This window comes from Mustela erminea, chromosome 13 (assembly GCF_009829155.1).
Source record: "Mustela erminea isolate mMusErm1 chromosome 13, mMusErm1.Pri, whole genome shotgun sequence".
In the NCBI taxonomy this organism is placed as follows: Eukaryota; Metazoa; Chordata; class Mammalia; order Carnivora; family Mustelidae; genus Mustela; species Mustela erminea.
The window spans coordinates 82,657,988-82,674,993 of NC_045626.1; the positions used below are offsets into that span (position 1 = coordinate 82,657,988).

General features: G+C 48.1%; 1 protein-coding gene across 3 annotated transcripts in view; it reads right to left on the minus strand.

The window, feature by feature from the left end:
• RPH3A (rabphilin 3A) overlaps nt 1–17,006 on the minus strand; it is a 100,208-nt gene that overhangs the window by 59,417 nt on the left and 23,785 nt on the right. For 2 of the 3 annotated variants that reach the window (XM_032310746.1, XM_032310745.1), the window contains exons 3-4: nt 8,014–8,102; nt 3,682–3,693 (exon numbers count right to left, since the gene is read on the minus strand). In XM_032310746.1, the coding sequence (XP_032166637.1) occupies nt 3,682–3,693; nt 8,014–8,084 (83 nt within the window). In that variant the 5' untranslated portion in view covers nt 8,085–8,102. The remainder of the gene's footprint in view (nt 1–3,681; nt 3,694–8,013; nt 8,103–17,006) is intronic. The other variant, XM_032310747.1, reaches the window with a different exon arrangement.

A 17,006-nucleotide genomic window follows, 5' to 3' on the forward strand; every position in this document is an offset into this window, starting at 1 on the left:
TCCTTACTCAGCTGGGCTCTCGAAGCAGAATCCCATGGAAGAAAAAGAAGAAGGAGGAGGAGGAGGAGGAGGAAGAGAAGGGGGGAGGGGGAGAGGGAGGGGGAGGAGGAGGGGGGAGGGGGAGAGAGAGGGGGAGGAGGAGGGGGGAGGGGGAGAGGGAGGGGGAGGAGGAGGGAAAGGAAGAAGAGAGGAGAAGAAGAAAGAAGAAAAAGAAAAAAAATTTTTTAAAGAACTTAATATTTAATAAAGCATGAAATAGGGTTTGTTGCATTGATGACCTCAATACTTCACCCTCCCAAACATCCATGCTCTTTGCCATGTGAATTTCAACTCACTCTCATCAAACAGTTCGTCTATTTCCCTGCCAGTGAATCCTTCCCAGACTTACAACTTGTTGCAGCCAATTAAATGCAGGGGAGTGATGTTGTGCCCCTCTGCTGAAGCTGAGCCTGTGCGAGACTCCTGCGTTTCTGCTTCCTCCCTTACACCTCTGCCGTGAGCACGGCAAGCCCGGGACAGAGTGCTGGAGGATGAGAAGCATGTGGCACAGAGCTGAGCCATGGCAGCCAGGGCTGTCCTAGATCAGCCAACCCTCTGATGCATAAGCAGGCCGAGACAAGACCAGCAGGGCCACCAGCCAAGCCCAGAACCCTGGGAATAAATAACTATGGTTCTATGCTTCTCAGTTTGAAGATGGCTTGTCACAACAGCAAAAGCTAACGGATACACTCTCCACTATGGCGACCGCACACTAAAGCAAAGCCTGTTAGAGCCACTCTATTTATTTTATGGTCTGGTTTTATTTGAAATGACCAGTTGCATGAATGTCACTCTCCGGTGTTGAGTGCTTTCAGCCACTAAAGGCGCTCCTCTCATCTGTCTTATATATTTAGCTTCTGAATGACGTTTATTCAAAGAAAGAGTTTCACGGCTAACAGAAAGTTTGAAGATCACTGCAGCTGACCGGCTCATTTTCCCGCTGACTGATGCTCCAAGGAGACCAGGGACTTGCTGAGTAGCACGTGCGACACAGAAACTCAAGAAACTGGCATCCTGGCATGCCTCATTGGCCACCTGAATGCACCTGCCCAGGTGAGTCTGGAGAAGGTCCGAAGGAGCTCTCGCCCCACAGTCAATACCCACGGCCCCCAAGGCAAGGAAGGAAACCTGTCCTGACTCTTGGTGGCAGCCCCTGAGTGACACCTGTCACTCCCTAAAATCCTGCCAAGACCAAACTCCCTCCTCCCTTCGGCCTCCCCTCCATTCTTCATTTCACACACACAATAGTCACATAATAAATACCCACCAGATGTCTCTATTAATAAATTATAATTCCCCAAAAGAGTGGGATGATGGAAGGGCTGTCGGGGCACAAAGGCTCTGAAGCATTAAATAGCAGCGGTGTGTAGAAAATTAATCCTTTTTCTTTCCTTTCTTCTTCTCCACCCCGCTTCCCCCCAGGATGCCAATAGAGGCAGGTGTCAGCAGGAAGTCACTTTCCAGCTCAGTGAATGAGGTTTTAATGAATCCGGGAGGAAAGGATGGGGAAGGAGAGGATGCTTCACCACAGAACAGTTTACATACGCCCTGCTGGCATAAAGGCCCTATTGGATGAAATTTACCCCTAGCAGACTAAAGGGGGTGCGGAAGGGATGCTGTGGCTCCCCCACCCCCTTTAGAATGCTAAAGGGGATCTCAGGGCTCCTGCTAATCTTTTAAGTCAGACTGAGATCTATTCACTGCCTCTAAATTTCCACACTACCTCTCTTATTTGGACTTTGCACGTGCTGTTCCCCTACCTGGAACTCTTCTATCTCTTCTTCATCTTGCTCCCCTGCCGCCTGGTCTCAGTTTACATGTCACTTCTTCTAGGAACTCTCCCATCATGACTGCCAAGTCTGGGCTGGGTGCCTCTCCTTGTGTTCCCATGGCCCACGGTGATTCTGCTATTGTATCTCCTTGCACGCTTGTGTATTTGTTGCCGACTGGCCATTTATTTGTTGGTAGAACCCACAAGATGCATACTCTGGCTATCGCTGTATCCCTGGGGCTTAGCACAGTGTCTGGTACTTGGTAGGCACTTGGTGAGTATTTGTTAATGAAGGGAGGGAGGGAAAGAGGATGAACATACACCCCTACCTTTCGACTTTCAGCCCTCAGGGAGCCTCCAAGAGCCTTGGCACCCTCTGGAGTCCAGAATTTCTCTCTCTGGGGATGTCCGTATTTATGAACTGACAATAATATCTCAGCATCTCTCCCTGGATGTCTGAATAATATACTCACGACATTCATAAAAAGCTGATCTCATCTGGCCAGGGTCTTACCAGCCAACGACAGAAACTGCAGAACATTCAAATGGTCTTTAGTGATCAGCTTGTCCAAAGCCCGCAATGGACAGATAGGGAGGAGGGTCGGAGTTCGGGAAAGAATTTCCCTGGTTCACCTAGTTAAATGTTTATCAGCATTAAGAAAACCTTTAAGGATTCTGGGCCTGATGATGTGGTCACTTGGGTCCAAAAAAGCTGAAATTATGCCAGTGCTAGATATATACATGTATATGTGTATATATATACTATCCAGATGTATGGTATCTACAGGTATAAATATAATATATATATTACAATGCAAGGTATATATACAACATGTGTGTGTGTGTGTGTGTGCATGGGTTTGCATATGTGTAAACACACCATGTATATATAGACAAAGGTCAGGAAAGGTTGTAGTTCATACATCTCTCTGACTTTGCTTGGTGGTTTCCAGTTTACAAAGCTTTCCTGTACAGCTCATTTGATCCGACCCGCAGAGGGAAGAGGAGCAGGGTAATCAGACCCACTTTACAAAGGAGGGAGCCGGGAAGCAAGGAGCTGAAGGGCATGGCTCAAGGCCACGCTGAAACTGAGTACCAGAGCAGGACTCAGGCCTGGGTTTTCTGATGCCAGGCCGGGTCCTCTGCCGCTGGCTCTGTGACAACTTCCCCATCTTAGGGAGGGTAAAAACAGCTTTCCAGAGCTTCTCAATGTGCACACACAGCCAAAGCCTGGTCTGCTTTGCAGCCCGACTGTTCATTTATTGGGCCCAGCATTCAATCTGTCATGCATATTGAGGAAATTAATCCAATTTAAAACGCAAACGTTGCAAGCAAAGACAGGACCTCTGCGTCAAAAGCACTTCGCTGGGAAACAGGCTGACCTCCCTTGAGGTGACAGGGGCCATATGTGTGGCATGTAACTGCCCACAGGCTCTGTTCTGTTCCTCATCACCTTTTATTAATGATAGCAGTTATGTGAGCCAACACTGTCTTTATCTGAGAACACTGTTCCCAGGCAAATGCCGCAGAGGGGGCACAGAGTGGTCAATAAATTTGCTGGAATCCTACAGATGACTAACAAGGAGAAAACCGAGAGCTCCTAAGGAACAAACTCCCAAGGAATTTGTTCTATCCTTTTACCAAGATCATTTTTTTTTTGAAACTTCACAATTTTTTTTCCCCTCAAGAAACTTGGTTTTTGTTTTTTGTTTGTTTGTTTTTGTTTTTTTTTTTTTTTTTTTTTTTTAGTTATGTAAAATTTGCTAGTTCTTCTTTTTTTTTAATCAGCTCTCTTTAGGGGCAAAGTTAATTTGATCAGAAAAAAAGATAAAACTCAATTTGTAGAAAAATTAAAGTATCAAAATACTCACTGTTCTTTATCACTGAAGGAAGGCAAAGAAAGGAGAGAGAGAGAGAAAATAAATAAAGTTAGGAAATCTCCTAACCATGCCAACACGGTCTGGATGCAACAACCACAGAGTGTAAATTGCAGTGACCTACTTCTGGTTTGGTCCGCCCCCACCCCAGTCATTATCTTCTCATTTTGGCGCATCCAAAAACGGCTGCTGCAATGTTGGGCTGTAAAATGCTCAGCTTCGATTAAAATGACCAATCAGTTCAGCTTATTAATTAGCTGAGCTCCTCACTGATGTTCCGAATAATGGATTTTGGTACCAAAAAGAACTCACCTAACGGCAGCATGGCCAGCATCACCCTGGGGGACAAGGAGTACATTGAGGGAGGCCCATGAGCCCTGAACAGTCAGCGGATCATTCCTTTGCAGTACCCCGCTTTGGGAAAGCAAGTGCTTCCATAAAGGAGACCGGCATCTCCACGTACCAGGTGAGCCATTACAGACACGTCCTGGACTCCCTTTGTGCTTGTTTCCACCCCGGACCTCTGGTACTCTCTGACTCACAGCCTCGAAAGCCATAGAGAAATGCCAACCTCCAGTAGCCCATGCATTCCCAACACAGAGGGCTGGGCCACCGCCCGCCCAAGCATGAAGCAGGTGTGTTCCCGGATTTCAAACACAATGACAACGACGGTGTTTCAAACACCCTCATTAGATTCGAGGGGGCTGAGAGAGGAAGGTATTTGAAAATCACAAAGGCAACTAAAAAGTCACAAAAATAGTAAAGGTCTCTGGCTAGCCAGCAGTTAATTAAGAGGCGATTTCTTAATTTACTGGAGAAAGGCATCGGAAGGGGCTACATTGGGCTACAGCAGACGAGCTTGCCTGTGTGATGACTGTAATTCACCCATTAGCATTTATTTGAAAAATAATGTTAATATCTGGAGGAGACGCAGGCCCAAGGCAGCCCGATGCACGCAGAATGCAAGATGTCTCACAGGAGCCCAGGAGCACTTTAATGAAACTGTGTCCAGACTGCTGGAATAATTCTAATTTAATTGTAGAGCAGATTGTTGGCTTCCTATTGACTAAAGTAAACTCTGATGGATGGTATTTTAATTAACTGACATTTCTTAAATAAAATAAATATTTAACCCCCCTCCACCCTTCGGGTAACTGTTTATCTTACAGAGACACAATTTTTGGCTGATGGAATATTCTCTGCAAAGTAAGTTTGGCTCCAAGAGGACACCATAGGAGGGGCTTGGCGGACTAGAAGTTTCCTATTGACGAGGAAGCCAACAGAATTCCCTGGTGTCTTCAAAATTATAAAGCTTGTAGAACTGGAGGTTTTAGATAGAAGGAAGTGGACAGGGGCTTTTGCTTCAAAGAATATGGGCTGACTAAAATATTCAGAAAGGCCCTTTGCCAATATATAATTAGGTCCTAGATAAATTAGAGCAGAACCTCTTTTTAAAAAGATTTATGTGTGTATTTGAGAGAGAGAAAGCTCATAAGCAGAAGGGGAAGAGGAAGAGGGACAGAGATTTCCCAGCAGACCGCGGGCTGAGCACGGAGCCAGATGCAGGGCTCGATCTCACGACCCGAAGATAGTGACATGAGCTGAAACCAAGAGTTGGACACCCAACTGACTGAGCGACCCCAGCACCCCAGAGCAGACACTTTTTTTTTTAAAAGATTTTATTTATTTATATGACAGATAGAGAGATCTCAAGTAGGCAGAGAGGCAGGCAGAGAGAAAGGGGCAAGCAGGCTCCCAGCTCTATCCCAGGACCCTGAGATCAGAAGCTCAACCCATTGAGCCACCCCAGCACCCCAGAGCAGACCCTTTTTAAATGCATTTCTGGGATTGCTAGAAAGCAAGGGAATGTTCCAACACTGCCTCCTCTGGCAAAACAAATAAACAAAATAGACTTTGTCAAAATAAAAACATTTCCTCTTCAAAAGATTCTGTTATGAGAAAGAAAATGCACATTGCAGACTGAGAGAAAATATGTGCAAAATGTGGTTCCAAAAAGAAGGATGTTTATCCGTAACATATGAAAAAAAGAACCTATAAAATTCAACAGGAAGGTAAATGACCTGATCTTAAAAATGGGCAAAAGATTTAAACAGACATTTCAACAGAGGTTCGAGGGATGGGGAACATTACCTAAGACGTTCAGCATCATTAGTCAATAGGGAAATGCAAGTGAAAACCACAGAGAAAGGCCAGTATACACACACACTTGAAGGGTTAACACTGGAAAGACTGGTCATCTCCAGAGCTGGGGAGGCGGCAGAGAAGCCTAGAACTCTCTCCCACGCCTGATGGTGGGAACATAAAATGGTACAACCAACTTGGAATACGGTCTGGCTGCTTAGTGACAAATCCAGTAAGTAGGGACAGTCTGCTCCCAAGTAATTACCCAAGAGAGAGGACAGCATCTCTATAGGAGTTTTTTTTAAAGATTTAATTTATTTATTTGAGAGAGAAAAGGAGAGAGCATGAGAGTAGGGAAGGGCAGAGGGAGAAGCAGGCTCCCTGTTGAGCAGGGAGCCGGATGTGGGACTCCACCCCAGGACCCTGGGATCATGACCTGAGCTGAAGGCAGACACCTAACCAACTGAGCCATCCAGGCATCCCTCTATAAGACATTTTATTTGCACCTGACGCAGACTAGAAACAGCCCAGCTTTCCTCAGTAGACGGACAGATAAACAAATTGTGGTATACCTACAGAACAAAATGCAATTCAGTTGTACAAAGGAACAGACTATGGCTACGCAGAACAGTCTGGATGTTCTGGAACAATAGGATGGCTCATGAAATAAACTGTGCTGAGAGAAAGAAGAGAGACATCTCTTCCCAGACAAAGAGCTCACGCTCTACGATGCCATTTGCAGGACATTCTGGAAAAGGCAAACTAACGTGCAGTTATTATAATGTATATAGTTATAGATGAGCAATTACCTAGAGATGGGTTGGGAGGAGATGGAGGAAGAGGCACAAGGAGGCTTCTGGGATGGATGGATTTGTTCATTAGCTTGACTACTGTGACTGCTTCATGAGTATATGTTTTTACAATGACCAAATTGTACTTTCACTGTGTACTGTCAAAGGTATGCATGTATACCTTTATAAAGGCAATTTTTTGAAAAAGAAAAAGAAGACCAAGCAAACGGAATCCAGGACAGGGAGCTGTGAGCAGGAAGCCGAGGCAAACACCAGCAGTGCTGTTCCAAAGTCTGACCTCATCCCCTCATGGGCAGAGACGCTCAATCTGAGACCCTGACATGGAGCCAGGACCCTCTGGGGGTTCCTGGGCGGGGCGGGGGAGGGTAACATCATTGTTCATCAGCGTTGGGGACCAGTACCCTTGACTCCCGGCAGGAGCAAGAGCGCCAATCCCTCTGAAGAAAAACATCCCCAAAGGAGATTCCCCAGGATTCTCGCAGATTGAGCGCACAATAAAAAATTAACCAGCATTCAAAGAAACAAGCCATTTTGAGAGAAACTCTGCAGGAACGATCAACCACAGCTTTAGATTGTCCAACAGTCAGTGGCGTGCTGGTGAACTTTTTGCCACGGACGATTTAACAGGGGGGACCAAACCCCACTGGATGCAAAACTGGGAAGAAAGGCACAGCAGCATATCATTATATACACGGTATATAACATAACACAGAGAATAACACAATGTCGTAACATAATTAAGGGATTAATTTTGAGTCTTTGCATCCTTTGTGTTGAACATTGTTTAACTGCAGAATTACAAACTCAGTTTTTCAGAATGGCTGTGTTTAATAATCACCTTGCAAAATGCCTGCAAATTGACCAGCCCTCATGAGCCAGGGTGGTACAGATCGGAGGCATCACTGATTTGGGTATAATAATCCTTGGATACAGAATGTGACATCACCTTTGTGTCACATTTCCCGACTTTTAAATCATTAGGCCAAAAACAAATAGCACAAAAACACTTCTGCGAGTCAGAGTCAGCCGGCGGCCTGCCAGTCTGCACCCTGTGACCTGATCCAACTTTCTTATGTGACTCATAAGAAAACTGATCACACAGGAAAAAAGCTCGGGTCTAAACGCATAACAGAGCCTGGTTCTAAGCCCCGGGTCCATGCTCTTCTCGCCGCCTCTACTCTGGGGCATGCAGCTCGGAATTTGTTTATTATTCCAAACTTGCAAAGCAGTAAATGTGAAGTTTCTGTAACAATACCCTCACTGGATTCATTTCTTCCCACCGCAGGGAAGGAAATTCTATTTATTTCTTTGGGACTCTTTTCTCCCTCGCTGACCCCACACAAGCCATGCCCCGGAAGACGTGGCGACTTACTTTGACTGCAGAGGTCGGTCGCTGGGACACATCCAACGGCTAGAGCTGTTGCTGAATACGGTGTCAGTCATGGCGGGAGTTTGGTGCTCCTGGAAAATAGGAACAGAGAGAGGACATCACCCAGTTATGCAGCTGCTCTACATTTCTCAAGTCCTTACACTATGCCAAGTACTCTGCAGGATGCAGAAAAGAAAGGGAACTTTGCCCAGCTTCTCCATTTCCCAGATGGGGAAAACTGAGGCCCCAAGGGGGAGACTTCCTGCTGGATGCCAGGGGCATCCTTCCCTAGTGGCAGAAACGATGAGGGAGAGCCTTCTTCCTTAAATGCACATTCTTCTTCTTGACTAACTCAGCGAAAAAGGGGGGGTCATTGGAGTTTTTAATTCCAATCCACATGCCCATGCATGTGGCTTGGTCAGCTTTGTGATCCGAAATCCTGGAGTCAATCCTGGCTTTTTTTTTTTTTTAATATTTTATTTTTAATTTTTTAATTTTTTATTTAAATATTTTAACACCAAGCCATGAGAAAATCATGTCAGCTCGGACTTCATAATAACACCCAGAATCTGCCCACTGCTCTCTGCCTGGCCGGTTACCGTGCTGGTCCGCACCACGGCTATCTGCACCTGGCTTACTGCAGTAGCCACTTCATTGGTCCCCTGCTTCTACCCTTGGCCTGCTTCAGTCCACGCTCCATGCAGAAGCTTGTCGGATGTCCACACACATAAGTCACAGCTTGTAAAAACGGCATAGCCATGCTGAAACGCAGAGCTACCATACGACCCAGCAACTCCACGCCTAAATATCTTACCCACTCAAGAGAAATGAAAAGACACGCCCACGCGAAACCCTGGAGGCAAATGCTCATCATAGCATTATTCACAATAGCCAAAAGGTAGGAACTCAGTATTCACCAGCTGCTGAATGGACAAACAAGAGGCGGCCTGTCCATGCTACAGAATGTCGTCCAGCCCTAGAGAGGAAGGAAGCGTTCACACCTGCCGCGTGGAGGAAACTCCAAACCATGATGCCGAGAGAAAGAAGCCAGTCACAAGAGGCCACATGGTGTATGGTTTCCTCTATAAGAAATGTCCAGAACAGGTGAATCCGTAGAGACAGAAAATAGCTTCTGATTGCCAGAGGTTGGGGGAGGGCAGAAGGGCTGAAGATGAAGGCTATGTGGTACAGAGATTCTTTGGAAAACCAGAATGGTCTAAAATTCACTATTATCATGGTTGTACAACGCTGTGTATATACTAAAACCCACTAAATTGTCTATTTTTTTCCAAGCTTTTATTTATTTATTTGTTAGAGAGGGAGAGAGAGAGCACAAGCCCGGGGAGTGGCAGGCAGAGGGAGAAGCAGGCTCCCCGCAGAGCATGGAGCCAGATGCGGGACTTGGTCCCAGGACCCTGGGGTCATGACCTGAGCTGAAGGCAGACGCTTAACCGAGTGAGCCACCCCAGGCGTCTCCTAAATTGTCTACTTTAAATGGGTGAATCGTACTGTATGTGAATGTTAAGTGAAGTCAGGATAGGGCGATGACACTCTGGAAAACTGGCAGGCTCGTTAGAGCTATAAACATTCACCGACTCTACAGCTCACGAATTCTACTCTCAGGCATAAACCCAAGGGGAAAATGCTCATGTTCTAAAACACGCACAAGAATGTTCATAACCTCTTTATCCGTAACAGCTAACTAGAAATGCCCATCAGCAGGAGAGCAGGTAGATAAAGGTGGTCTGCTCACACAGTAAAATACTGGCCCACAAGAAAAGACAAACTCCTAATGTACGTGACGATGGGGGACAAATCTCACAGACACGATGTCTTATGGAAGAAGCCAGCAGCAAACAAGGACACGCTATTTGATCATGTCTACATGAAGGTTAAGGACAGACAAAGCTATTCGATGTTGTAGAAATCAGCAAATCCATGGCTAACTCTGGGGGACCGAGGGTACTGGCTGGGAAGGGGCAGAAGGGGAACTCTGCAGGGTAGAAATGTTCTGTATCTTCAACGGGGTGTTGTGTACATCGGCAAAAGCCAGGTGTGTACTTCATGGCCCCTTCTTCACCCCAAATAAAGTAAATCAGCCCATGTCACTCTTCTGCTCAAATGTCTTCAATGGCTCCCTATTGCTCCCAGAACAAGGTCTCAACTCCTTAGCATGATTTTGGGTCCTCATGACCTCCTTCTCTAACCCTATCTGCCACTCTCCTCTTGTTCCCTACTCAGCCCCACAGGCCTCCCTGTGCTTCCTCCAATACCCCACCTCCCTGCTCTCCCATCTGCCTGGAAATCACCTGCAGATGTTTGCTTGGTTCATTCTCCTCCTTCGTTTAGGTCTATTCTCAAACATCACTTCCTCAAAGGGCCCTCCCTGATTGCTCCAATTAAAACATCTCCTCCTCCAGCTCCTCTGCTCTGGCTTCTTTCTCTCTGATTTCCTTTTCTTCAGAGCTCATATCCCTTCCCAAATGTGTCATAGGTCTTGTTGATTTGCTTAGAGTTTGTATCTCTTATCTCTAAAATATAAGCCCCTCGCAGGACCTACTCTGTCCTATTCCTTCTTAATCTCTAACACCTCACATAATGCCTGGCACACAGAAGGTGTTTATTAAATATTTGTTGAATGCATGCATGAGTCTCCTTGAACACGAAGGCAGTCCGGCTGAACTCAGCCAGGCTTCTGTCCTCTGCGGAGCTCCCCACCTTGCCCCGGCCACAGGGTCTAGCCGAAGAGCAAAGGGGGAGAGACCACAGAGATTACATTCAATTTAAAAAAACAAAAAACGAAAAACAACTTTAGAAAGCGGATCACTGTGTCCGGTGGGTCCTGATGTCCCTGAAGGTCTTGGTACAACATGGCCTTGTTTCCTGGGACTGATTAGTTGAGAAGCCGGCGGGGTGAACTCTCTCTCCTCTCCTGTAGCTGGTGGGATAATTAAATCTGCCAGTGGGTTGAAGGCTGGACACGGAGGAGGGAGGCCTCTTACAGAAAAGCCATTTCATCGGCTCCCCTGTGGTTGACATAATCTCCCCAGACTCATAGGACCATTTCACTGCTTCCACTTGGGAAACAGAAAGAAAGGAGGGATGGCTCCTGGTGCAGAGGAAATGTGCTGAGAAGAAACTTAACGTCTCATTTTTGCCTGTGCCGGGAGCTGAGAGAGGCCACCCTGGGCCCCGGGGACCCCTGGGCCCTGCTGGCTGCTCAGAACCTTGGATCCAGGTAATGGGTCCAGTTTGCTGCCTCTGGACTGGACTTGGAATGCTTACTTGAATACCCTGCTTTCTGCTTTGCAGCAGAGATGAAGCACTGCCCTGGGGGTGGGGGGGGGGGGGTGGGGGGTCCCAGGAAGCAGGTAGGGCTGGGGCAAGGCTTATACAGTCCCCGCCTCCCCATGAACTCTGATCTCCAAATTCTGTTGCCCTAAAGGTGGAACCTGGCTTCACCCCCACCCCAGCATTCAGTCATGCGCACCAGGAGTTCATTTCCTATTAAAATTCTGCCCGCAAAGTGCGAGAGCCCTGGCTGACAGCCCCGTGGAAACTACCCAGCTCCATCCTCCAGGCCAGAAGCCAGCCCGGACAGAACCATGGTTTCAACTTTGCCATCCAGGGCTCTCAAAGCACTTCACGTCTCAGGACTGGACTCCTTGTCCAGTGCGTGCCCTGGGCAGCTGGGCCTGGGCCAGGAGAGGGGATGCCTGAGGCATCGAGGCATTGAACAGCCAAGGGTCGAGCCTGGAGAAAAGAGGTCATGTGTCTGCAGGCAGGCCCTCACTGGGGGGGCCGGGAGGGGAGGGGGATGGCAGGCACTGCCGATGTCCTTTACAGGACGGGTGTCCACCCCCACCCCCGCCATACACACACACACACACACACACACACACCACACACACACCTCTAGGAGTGTTAGCAGCCAAGAGCTCAGGGCAGCACCATTTTCCAGAGAACTGTCCTCAGCCAACAAAAGCAACTGCCTTGCCCAGAGATACAGGAGGCTACGCTTGCCTGACGTGCAGCCCAAAGCCAGTGAATAACGGACAAGGTGGAGATATAAACATACAGCCTCCTTACGGACAAGGTGGGGATATAAACGCACAGCCTCCTTGGGTCCAGGTGGGACAGCTCTGTGTGCCCACAGCTCCAGACCTCCCCGTGGGATCGGGCAGAGGCCAGACTCCCGATGAAGCCACCTCCCCCACTGCCCTCCACTGTGTCCCTGAGTCATCACTAGTCCTAGAAATCCCATCGCTGGTTCTGCTTTCAGAGAACTCAACCTCATGTGGGAGTAGAAGGGACAATTTTAGGACAGCAGGGCTCGGATCCCTGAATTCATCACCCCGGGCGAGCCGCTCCACCACCTTCCAACCTGAGAGGAAGCGACCCTAGACATTCCCAGCTGCCTGCAGACGATGCTCCGTGAAGTGCGGCCGTAATGTCAGGTTTGACGGGGAGTTAATGGACATGGTGAGCCTCTGACATTTTCCAATGCGCCCCTGCCGCTCCTACTGTGTGCTACAGAGAAGCCGTCAACACAGTGGGCAGGAACCCGGCAGCCCTGGGGCAGGAGCAGCAGAGGGAAACCAACCACTGGAAACCAGGAGCAAAAGGAGAGATGCACGTGTCCGATAAATTATATAGGATTCTGCCCTAGGACCCGCCAAACCTTGGTGTCACTGATCTGGTGAGTTTAAGCACCAGGGACAGTCCCTGCCGCCCTGTAGGCTCTTGCAGAATGGTAACCCCCCCTTCCTGCTTCCCCTAGACTATATAGTTTCTCCAGCAATGATGACTAACATTTCTTGAGCATCTACTATGTGCAAAATCCCATGCCTTCACCATTTGCTTGAATCTTTACAATCCTACTCCCAGGTGAGTGAGAGCATCCTCATTTTACAGGTAAAAAAGTGAGGCTCAGAGTAGTTAAGCCACTGGCTTAAAATCACAGAGCTACCAAGAAGCAGAGCCAGGATTTGAACCTCTGCCAAGCCCATGTGCCAATCACTACTCTGCTCACACCTACAGATCGCTCCTCCTTGGTTTTAGATTGTTCGATCCTGGTGAGTGTTTGGTGACCATCCGTCCCTGACTGTATTCCCACCCCTCAGCCTCAGAAACAAGCAGAGACACGCCCAGCCAGCCCCCTCCCTGGAGGTGCTGAAAGAGAACACGTTTCCGCTTGGTCAGGGCCAAAGCCATGGCTTAGATCCAGTCGTGCAGCTGCAAGTTCAGAAAGCATAAAATCACTGCCTCCCCGGAAGGCAGAGGCTCTAGCTCTTTCTCCTGGACACAGGTTGCCCCCAGGCCTAGAGCAAGCTCCAAGACCCAGTCTGCTTTGGATCATAAAAGCAACAATACCAACAACTGACAGTTCCCGCATCGAGGGCTTACTACCTGCTAGGTAATTGCCTTTCACGTTTTATCTCGCTCAGTCCTCACGATAGTCTCCAACAGGGATGTTCCTCTATCCATTTTACAGATGAGTCACTGAGTCATGGAGCGTTTAAATGGGCTTCCCAAGTTCCTGCTTAAAGGGTGTCTAGGAAGCAGTCTAAATGCTTAATACTAAGCCCGGGCTAGCTGGTGGTTGGTGGCCCATCTGGGCGGTGGCATGCGACACAGCTAGGAGAAATAGAGAGAGGATTTATGGCGGATACGGCTGCCTCACTACGATGCACTGCCTGCCGCGCAGACCAAGATGGAAGACGATGTTCCAGAACAACACCGCTCGTGCACGCAAGGGAAGGCAGGATACACGCGTGTGGCTTTTGGTTTTACATGCATAAAGGATCACTAAAGAGCAAGCATGAAGCAGGTAACGCCGCTCGCTCACCTCCGGGGAGAGGGACTGAGGAGCTGAAGCTGAGCTGGAAGGGAGAATTTTCACGTTTCCCTTTTGGATTTGCAACCTTCGAGCTATGTGAGTTATCTCGAAATAAATGAACACTTGGGGTTTTTTTTAATGTAATCTAAAATAATAAAGTGCTGCGGTGGCTGCCCATTGTAAGACTTAAGGCCTCCTCCTTGACCTCAAAGAACGGCCTGGCTCTTCTGCCAGCTACCCTCCCTGTCTGTCTGACCGTTACTGGCTTTTCCGGCTACCAGGCCTTTGCCTCTCCTGTTCTCTCTGACTTGACAGCTGCTTCCAAGCACTCTCATGAAGCTGATTCCCTCTCATCCTCTGCTGGTCTCTGCTCAAGTGTCCCCTCCTCCAGGAAGCCTTCCCTGACTACACTCTCTAAGTCACCTCCTCGAACCCCATGGCTTATTCTCCCTGTTTGCTTCCTTTACAATACCGTGATTTGCAATCATTATTATTTTTTCTTAATTTCCTGTTTGTCTCTCCGCCTGTTCTGTGAGATCCACAACAGCAGGGCTGGGCCCAGGTTTGTTCAACAATTGTAGGTCTGGTGCATGCTGGGCCAGCTTCATGGGCCCACAACCTAGGCAGCCACCCAGGGCTCCATGAGCAGAAGGGCCCCGAGTTTGCCTTAATGCTCTGCTGTTACCGGCTTGAGATTCTTAATAATATCGAGCAGGGAGGCCCCGCATTTTCACTCTGCAGCCCGTCCTGAGTACGGTATACAGTAGATGCTCAGTAAATCCTCACCCAAACTCGGTGAGCACAGCAGGCACTCAACAAATCCGCATGTATGGGTCAGAGCCAGGCCCATTCCAGACCTGCCCCCCGCACAGCTTGGTATTAAGCCATAAGCCACTTGCAGCTGAGACCACTGTCAAGACTCTGTCCTTAGCCCAGAAAAGCCAGATTCCAGAACCCTGCCTTTCTCCCTCTTTGCATTTTGTTCTGCCTACTTCTCCTTGGCACTGTCTGCTCAGAAACCACGCCTCCAACCACCGGAATCTCCAGGTCTTCTGTCACTTTCCGAGGAGCTGAAAAACCAACTCTGAAAGCCCTTTTAGCTTCAGAGCTGCAGCAGGTTTCCGGGACACTGCAGGGCACTTTGGTGGTGGGGGGGGGCCTATGGGGCACTGCAGGGCACTCTGTGGGGGAGGGCGGTCTATGGGGCACTGCAGGGCACTATGGGGCGGGGAGGGTACTCTATGGGGACACTGCAGGGCACCGCAGGGAACTGGCGTGAGCTGCCGCTGTTGGTGCAGAATTCAACGCCACAGTCAGCCTCCCAGCCCCACAGTCTTGGAATTCACCCAGAAGCTTCGCAGCAGAACCTGCAGCTACCAGGGTTGGCACCCAGTCACTCCTATCTCTGTGTGTCTCTTTCCCGTCCCTCTGCTCTTCCCCTGAGTCCAGCCTATCGCTGCTCAATTAGGAATCTGGAAAAACTCACTCACACCATCTGATGGTGTGGGAAATGCAATTTGCACCAAGGACCTCAAATGGTGGGGGGGGGAGGGGGAGACTGGGGGTGGGTGGGATATTCCAGAAACAGCGTCCAGGCTGAAAATATGTTTTGTTTGGCCCATGCAGTGTTTTTTAAAAGTAAAATCAAGCCAATATTCTAAAAAGCATGGGATTTAATTAAAAATACGGATTGCCAGCTTCTGTTGAGAAATAGGAAGAATCAGAAAGTATTTATAGAACATCTATTGCTATGTGCCAGACACAGTTTTAGGCATTGGGGATACAACATCCAAGCAAACAAACAGGGAAGAAAATCATTGTCCTTGCCGAGCTTATCTTTTAGTGGGCAGGACAGATAATAACCGAACAGTAAGGCATTAAGACTAAGGGGGATTGAGAGGGAAGTTTGAGTTCGCATAGGTATTCAGAGGAGGGCTCATTAAGAGGTAATATCTGAGCAAAGACTTGAAGGGGGTAATGGACTGAGCCACACGGCTCTCTGAGGCAGAGCATTCCAAGCAGAGGAGAAAGTAAGTGCAAAGGCCCTATTCGTCTTATTTTCTGCGTGACTCTGGCAAGTCACTTAGTCATTCTGGGCCTTAGTTTCTGCATCTGTAAAATGAGGACATAAAAGATCCCATCTTTGTTCTATTTACCTTGCAGGGTTGCTGGGAAGAGCTGATGAGTTCACACATGTGCAGGGACTTTGTAATCCAAACTCCTTTTCAAATACTAGACAAGGAGGTCATTGCTAATGTTATCTAAGGGTCTGGCTAGGGAGGAAAACAAAGGTCTAATTTCCAGTGATTGTTTAGGCTTGAAAGAGACATTTCAGTGGATTATCGGGGGTAGAGATTTCTTGGTTTACCTGTTTGGCATTTCTCTCTCTTTTTGCGAGTAATGACACCCCAATTTTCCTTCAGGAAACCTTCTCTCTTTCAGTATCAATCTGTGTCTCTGAGAAGGAGCTCATCCATTCTGGTCCCTAGAAGTGGACCAACTTCCCTTGCCAGGCCAGTTGGAGCATTATGGCCCATGGGCTACAGCAGCTGGTCCAGGGATAAGCACATGACCTAATCTGGACAGATGAAGGTCTGTCCTCTGGGATTGCTTAGCTGGTAGAACAGAAGCTTGGAGCTGCTATTATCCCTTCTGCCACCACATGGGAAATGCCTGCCAAAGGATAAAAGTAGAACTGAAAGATGGAAAGAGACTGAGTTCTGATGATGCACTGGAATGCTAGATCCAGCCATACCTGAATCCATCCTGGCCTTTTTGGCAACCATGATCCAATATGTTCCTCCATTTTTTTTTTCTTCTTGAGTCAATCTGAATTGAATTTTTGCCATTGCAACCCTCCTGAGCTCTATGTGTCTTCACAGAACAGCCACCTTGGAGCAAACAGGGATGTCAAAGGCAGCACGAATTGGCTGAGGCCTGGGAAGAAACATGCCAGCCTTCGACAACCCCCTGGAATACCCCCCTGCACCAGAGGCACTGCCACCCAAGCTCAGGCCTTGCAAGAGGACAGGAAACATTTGTAAAGCTTCCTTGCCAAGGCCTGCTGAGACCCTGCACTGACAATTAAAATTCAGTGACAATAAACAGCACTAATTAAAAGCAAAACTAAGTACTTAATAAGACAAATGAGGTGACG